General features: G+C 61.2%; 1 protein-coding gene across 1 annotated transcript; it reads left to right on the top strand.

The window, feature by feature from the left end:
• Positions 1-3,320: 3,320 nt before the first annotated feature.
• On the top strand, positions 3,321-5,902 carry SMIM38 (small integral membrane protein 38). The gene is made up of 2 exons (XM_039840406.1): positions 3,321-3,653; positions 5,152-5,902. Exon 2 carries the CDS (start codon positions 5,471-5,473, stop codon positions 5,900-5,902), a length of 432 nt encoding a protein of 143 aa, XP_039696340.1. The 5' UTR covers positions 3,321-3,653; positions 5,152-5,470.
• The last annotated feature ends 1,495 nt before the right edge of the window (positions 5,903-7,397 follow it).

Raw genomic sequence — 7,397 nt, 5'->3', positions numbered from 1 at the left:
CTGAGGTGACAAATACACACGCGCGATACACATTTGGTGGCAATGGGGCACTTTCTTGTGGCTTAATCCAACTTCGAGAGTCCAGGGTCACCAAGGCCTCGTGCATAAGGCCCGATCTGAGGAAGATTCGTACTCACTTCAAAAAAGTCACGACGGGGCTCACAGGTGTCCCCTGACCCCCGCCCTCCATCAGTTGCCTTTTAAAAAATTTTTTATTCAGAGGATCTCGGCCAGGTCATGCGTGGGAAACTGTTGAGAGTCGTCCCCTCTCTGCTCAACACATTTCTCTTACATGTTAAAAAAAAAATTTAATGCCATTAGGTCATCTCTTTTTTTTTTTTGTACTTCTGGGAAAGTCTTTATTTCGTGTATTTCTCAGGCATCCTGATAGTCCTTCTCAGGCTAACCACTGGATCGCTTCCTTCCAGTTCCTCTCAAAATGCCTGCCTGTTTTATCCTTCACAAATGCCTTAGAGCCGCAAAGCAAATGCCCCTCCCTCTGCCTCTCCACCCCGCTCCCTGTGAACGAGAGAGGGCCCCGCGCTCTCACCGAGGTCTTTAGGCAAAGCAGATACATCCCACGAGGCTTCAAAGGTGCCTCCTCCTCAGCCACACAAGCCTCTGCCTATTCAGTCTTTCAAAGGGTCGGCTGTGAAAGCTGTCTGGTTCATTGATAAAAAAAAAAAGGTATTGTTTTTAGGGCTGTTGAATATATTAATGAGTTGTATCGGAGGACAGTTAGTATTTGCTAAAGGCGATGGTCACCTTTCACCTACTTTGTGAGTGGAGACACCCCCTGGCCAGAGCACACTTCACCCAAGGGCAAGGCCGGCGGGCGGGTGCGGCGCCCCCACACCCCAAAGAGCTAAGCCAGAATGGTTACTACTCCTCTGTTGGGCCCCCACGTTCGCTTTCTAACGGATGAGCTCCCTCATTCCACGTGAGCAAGCCGCAGACGCTTCTCGGGCTTGGTGACAGCTTGCCTCGCCCCTGTGACATGTCCGGTCTCTGCTGAAATGCTCGTAAAAGCACAGTTGTGTAAACACTCACCTCGGCCGAAAGCATGCGCGGTGCCTGCACGGGTCTGCGGCCCCACGTTCCAAGTGGGGTTCGCTCCGTCCCCTCCCGTCCAGGACCTCTCAGAGGTTATTAAGAATTCTGACAAGGTAGGCTGAATAAATTGCATTTTCTTTGTGAGCCTTAATCCGGTGTTGTGCTGGCCTCTCGGACATGGCTAATTTATTTGGAATTTCATTCTGCTCCTGACAGCGTCCTTGACTAGCTGTTTGATCCCTCCGAGCGAAGTTACATACCAGCTTTCAACTGCCGAAGGCGGCCGCGACGATTTTCTCAAGTGCGTTCTCGGGCTCCGGCTTTATCCTGCGGCCACGACTCAGATGGCGGGTAGGGGTGGGGGGCGGCCGCCCTCGTCCTTGTCCCTTGTCCTCGTGAGAGAGGGGGCCGGCCGCCCAGGGCTCTCCCTCCACGAGGACCGAGGAGGTTTCCCACTCGTCCCCCCGTCTGGGTTTGAGCTCAGCTTTTGTGGAGCAGGAAAGAGAATTAGTTTTCGCCCGCCCGCGAGCGGAGAGCATTTCAGTGTTGGAAACCGCGTTTGCGATGCACGTTCTGCCCCCGTCGGCAGCTCGCGCCCAGGCTTTGGGACGTAATATTCTCGGGGGAAGGGGCACGCTGACCGCGGATCCTCACCGGGGGCTTCGGCCGGGGTCTCCCGCGGTCCTGGTTTCTCTGGTGCAGGTGTGAGCTGGCGGTCACTCGCGAACTCGCGCATTTCCACCGTGATTGCTTTTTTTTTTAAAAAAAAATCACAGCAAGCAAGTCTTGCTTGTGTGAAAACAATTGGAATGATTTTTGATAAGACCCCCGCACTCCTGAGGAGCTTCGCCTCAGCCCGTTGCAGCTGGCCGTACTATGGCAGAACCCGGGCCAGTGAAACCTTGTGTTCTAACCTGGCCCAGCGACACCGACACCTGTCCATGCAGTTGGCCTAGCGACATCGACACCTACCTGTCCATGAGGTGCATTCCTGCTGAGCTTCCCCCCACCCCTCTCCCGGGTGCCAGGGGCTGCGTAAGGAAACTCTGGGGGAGGGGGTTGGGGAGAGCTCCCATTCTAGAAATACCTACAAGATCTCGGTGGGGGTTAGGGCCGTGACAAAAGCAGAAACCAAAGAATGACCGACCCAAACCCGGATAGGACAGGTGGGACCAGGGCGAGGGGCCTTGGCCTCGCTCCCCAGCCCTGCCTCAGAGCTGGGGAGTCCGGTGGGTGTGGAGGGCATTGGAGCAAACTCTTAGCTCTCGCCCCCCGCCTTTGCTGTGGAACGTGGGGGAGGGGCTGGTGCCCCTTCCGCAGATGAGGACTCCGAGGCCCAGAGCATTGCAGGGTCACCTTGACGGAGCCCGGCTTCTGCAGGGCCAACTCGGATGGGGCCCAGGGGCTCGTTCCAGCTCCGGCTCCCCTCCACGGACCTCACCTGCAGAAGGTGCTCACCTATCCGGAATCTCGTTAGGGGACAATCAAGGAGGACCCGCAGGTCGCTGCTTCGATGGTTGGCTGTCTCTCTGGGTGTAGGAAGCCCTCCCAAGCCCGTGGCACGGCTGCGGTTAATGTCCCCAGTCTGTCCTCAGTGCAGGAGCCCGTACCCGCTCAGCTCCGTGAGTCGTGGCCAGCCCCAGCTCCCGTCGATGTGACACGTCGTCATCTTTGTCATCTTTGTCACGGGATGCATTCTGGCAGGTGCAGCCAGGAGAAGAGGGAAGGAGCGTGGGGAAGGGCAGGAGGAAAGAGGGAGGAGCCAAGCAGAGCTGTGACTTCGGGCACAGGCCAAGTTCACGGTGATCTTGGGAGGAACTCTGGGGGCCGGGCTCTCACTTCCAGCCCCTCCACGTGGTCAGTCCTTGGCGAAGGGCTGTCTGGCAGGGGCGACACCCCTGGATGGTCTGACTCTCTGTGCTGGGGCGGCTTCCCTGGCCGAGGACGTCCCCCTTCCCAGAAAAGTCACATTGGGAGCAAAGGGACATTGAAGCTGGAGGGAGAGGACACAGAGATGGAGGTAGAGCCCTGATCGGGCCCCCAAGCCACTGCTAATAGTGGGGTGACTTGGGAGATCGCTCCCCGTGAATGCGAGCGCCTGGAGCCCACCGCACAGAGACTGGGTGCTGAGCCAGTGACACTGCAAAGGACCTGCCTATCGGCTGGGCTTTTATATCACTTAGTTATTGTTCCGTGTGGGGGACGGCCCCCTTATCCATTTAACGTCCCCACAGCTGCATCGAGGTCGACCTTTCCCAGGAGAAGAAGTCAGCCCTGGGAAGGGCCATGGCACTGCCCAGGGGAGGGACCATTTGCTTCCTCTCCTGAAGGACATGCTGACCTCAGCCTCACTGACCCCTCGTGGCTGGGGACGTTCGAGCAGGAAGGGGAGGCCCTGTGACCCCGAGTCTCTGTGCCGTGGACACCACGTGACGGGGCGTTGTTGGCTTTGTGTGCTCAGAAAACAGAGATTTCTCCAAGGCCACCTCGTCCCTGCTGGCCACGCCTGCAGCTGTGGGGTGGGAGGCTGAGGACAGAGCCCTGTGGCTCTGCGCCTCAAGCTGCCCCAGGACGCCTGCCTGGAGACGCTCACCTCTCAGGTAAGCGAAATACCCACCTAGAGATCAGCCTTTCTCCCTCCCCGGGACCCTCACTCTATAGGCAGGTGGGTCCTTCCAGGAGGGTGACTGGCGAACGTGGCTGAGGACTTCCTGCGACCTTCTGGAGGCCCTGTCAGCAGCCACGTCCTCCCGAATGTTCTCTGGGACATTAACCACAGATGCCACGTCGGGCCCCGGCCGTCCAAATTCTCACGTGTGCTTGAGTGATCTTTTAAACCCCTGCTCGTGGCAAATAAGCCCAGAGCTACGTGTCACCTGAGAGTGTGTTCAGCCCATGCGCTGGGTCACCGGCCAGGTCACCAGCCGGGTCCACGGCCTGGGGATCTCTCTGTGGACAGGGACAGGAAGAGGCATCGCCACCCAGAGAGCAGAGTGGGCACAGCGCACGCTCCAGACGGCCTTGGTCATCGGTGACGGCCGAGCTTCTGGGGCCCGGGGTGGTGGGGAGGCTGCAGCGGGAGCTCAGCATGGGTGCTTGAAACCACAGGTACATGGATCATCTGCCCCACTGCCCATCTTAGGGTGCGCCCCCGTCAAAGCCTTTGAATTTACTCCTTAGAACCTTCTGGAAGGGCCGGGTGGGGAACGCTGTTGCCTTGCAGGTAAGGACGAGTTTGGGTCTGGCTTCAGGTGGCCTGCAGCCCGGGCGGCCCCCTGACTTTCTCTCTGGCTCAGATACCTGTGGGTTAAACTGCTTCCTGCGTGAGAACGTGGCTGGGTGCCCCAGAGGCCTCCGCCCCTCCTGGGGCCCGTTGGCGTCGTGGGAACACAGCTCGGGAGCTGGAGGAGGGCCCGGCCGTCTTTCACCCGCGGAAACCTTGGCTGTGAAAGGCGCTGAACTCTCAGGGTGTGCCGACTCTGCAGAGGTGCGTGCGCACATGTGCCTGCGCAGACACGTGCATTCATGCATGTGTGTGTGTGCAGGCATGTGTGCATGCGTGAGCGTGCCACACGCGGGTGTGTGCACGTGTGTGCGTGCGCTCACGTCAGGCAGGGAAGGGGGAGCAGATGCTGTCGTGTCATGAATAGTGTGCAGACGCTTCTCAGGGCCTCTTCTTTGGGGACGGGGAAGGTGGCCTTGACCCTCCCCACGCACCCTCAGCGCAGACATCCGTCACTCGCCCTGCTTTCCAGTAAGGAGTCTGTGGCCCCGAGGGGCTGAGCACCTTACCGAGGTCACCCAGCGGATCTGCAGGGGGACTTGGCTTGGGGACGAGGGCCACCGCGAGGGGACCTCGCAGGGCGGTTTTGTCTGGCCTCGGCCGTGGGCCTCCTCCTCCAAGGCCGCCCGGTCGGCTGGTGTGGGTGGGCTGGGGGGTGCTGGGGCCCCTTTCTCGGCCATCTTGTCACAGCCGGCGCTGACCCCCTCGCCGTCACGGGCAGGAGTGGGCCTTTGGCATGTGTCGGAGCCGGGTTCGGGGTCCCTCTGGGCTCTGAGGGGACTGTTCTCATTTCCGCTCTCCCATCCTGTGCACAGCTCCCCCCGGCCTCCCTGCCCCCACCCCATCCCGGGCCCGCGGCTGCTGCAGAGACCACGAGGCCACCGGACAGCGCCGGCCTCCGCAGCGCCAGCTAATTGGGGAGAGAAAGAGGCCGATTGTCTGGCGGGCGTGGGCGGCTGAAGGAGCCGGAGAAGGTGGCCGGCTTCGCCCAGCAGCTGCCGCCCGGGACGTTTGCAGATTACGTCAGCGCCGGCGAGCGGGGGGCGCCGGGCAGAGCGGGGGCTCGGCAGCCTCCCGCCCCAGGCCTCCCGACAATGCAGCCATTGTCGGCCCAGAGTGGTTCATTCCGGTTGAATGGTGTGCGGGCCTCTTGACCAAGGAGGCTGCTGGCCGTTCCCGATCTGTCCTCCTGCATGCCAGGGAGGCGCTGCCCTGGAGTCTGGTCCGCCCAGGGGCTGCGGAGAGGACGGGGTCACCCCTGAGAGTGGCGTGTGCCTCGGAGACCTGCGGCTGGACCGAGCTCCCGGCCCAGGCCCCTGGCCGCGTGGCGGGCGCTTGGCAGAGCTGGCCCGGAAGCCGCTCTGGGCCGTACCGCATCGCTCCCGCTCTGCGGGGCCATCCGCCCTCGGCATGGCCTCCTGGTGGGGGGCGAGCTCGGGCCCCGACCCCCTCATGGTCCTGCTGGTCATCGTCCTGCTAGTGCGCTTCCTCCTGTGGTCCTGTCTGGGCGCCCACATCGACTGTAGACTGGCCCGGACGCAGCCGCGGAAGCCCAAGGAGGACTAGGGCCTCCGCCAGCCCTCGGCGTCCGAGCGCCAGGCACGGCGGGCCTCCCGTCCGGGGGGGCACTGCCCCCAGGTGTCCTGTCCTGAAGGCGAGGGCGGCGAAGGTGGGGGTGGAGCAGGGTGGGCAGAGGACACCTGCGTCCCACCCACAGGGCAGGGACGGACCACGCCTTGCCCAGACTGACCGGGGCTGTCCTGGTCACGTCTGACACCCCCCATTGGGGACAGAGGGGCCCCTACTGCCATCTGTCACCAAGTTCTGTGGTCCCCTGATGGAGTGGGGGATCTTGGGGAGGGGTCGTGCTTCCAACTCCTCATAAGTGTGTTTGTAGGAAGAGGCAGGTGGTGAGCTGGAGGGCTTGGGGGACACAAGGACAGAGGTGACCACATGACAGCCAGCCCTGCCACCAAAAGCTCCCCCTTATCTCAGTCCTCCCCTGCCTCTGGGAGGGATGAGAGCCTGGCCGAGGAGGAGCTGGTGACGGAGCCGACCCCGAGGACGAACCCCATGAGGTCTGTCTATCCCGCTTCCTACCCTGACGCCCGGGGCCGCAGGACGACCTGGCGCCTTCGCCTCGGGGCTGCATGCCTTTGGAGCATCTCGCCTGGAGAACCTGTCCTGTGTACCTGGGACCTTGGGCCACATCAGACAGTCCAACAGTGTGACTAGCGACAGGGACTCTGGGACACGCAGGAGCCATTCTACCTCTCGGGGGCTGGAGACTGGAGGCCAGATACCTGCCGTCAGCTGCGTCTGTGAATGGAGCCCATGGGAACTGTGGACGCCGAGGCTTGGGGGGCTTCCCGAGGGTGTTGTCCGTGCGTGTTGAGGGAGGAGCCGGTGCCACCCAAGCTCTGTGCACAGGACGTCCCCGGACTCTGCACTGGGCTGATTTTAGTCCATGTCCTTCCACACGGTGAACTGTAATCGTGACTTTGGGGTGCTCATCACATGTGACTGACCCTGAGGGTGGACTCGGGGATTCGGAACTTGCACCTGGGGTCAGAGGCGAGGGCGGTCTCGGGATGCTCCTGACCTGCACCTTCTCCTTGACCACCGTGGAAGGGCGACCCACGAAAAGCGAGCCAGCCCACCCCTCCCCCGAATGCGCGCGTGTCCCCCGTGTCTCTGTCTCGTCTGGAGCTATTCCAAGTGCTTCCGAGCAAACATAGTGAGAGTCCCCACTGCCCACCTTACCCCTTCCCCACTGGCGTTTGGGAGTGTTTCCCCAGGCCCCTCCTGCTGTCTCATATCTGTTTCATGGATTTTCTGGTCATTCCTCTATATGGAGTGTGTATCTTCATGAAACAAATAAAGAATCTTAGGCCGGACCATCCACATCTGTTACAAAGAGCAGCAAGCCAGGCTCTGTGAGCTGAGAAAGGTGAGGAGGGGCCAGGGCGGTCAGCCCTTGGTGGCTTGAAAGCAGGGGTTGAGTAGGGAAGGTGCCTGAAGGGGGGGTAAAGTGTGCCGAGTGAGGCAGAATGTCCCTTGG

This window comes from Pteropus medius, unplaced genomic scaffold, assembly GCF_902729225.1.
Source record: "Pteropus medius unplaced genomic scaffold, Ma_sr-lr_union100, whole genome shotgun sequence".
Lineage (NCBI taxonomy): Eukaryota > Metazoa > Chordata > Mammalia > Chiroptera > Pteropodidae > Pteropus > Pteropus medius.
Note: the sequence above shows the minus strand (reverse complement) of the source record. Positions and strands in the feature narration are given on the sequence as shown.

Coding starts and splice junctions, on each gene's coding strand:
- SMIM38 (XM_039840406.1), top strand. CDS start 5,471: ATGGTGTGCGGGCCTCTTGACCAAGGAGGCTGCTGGCCGTTCCCGATC.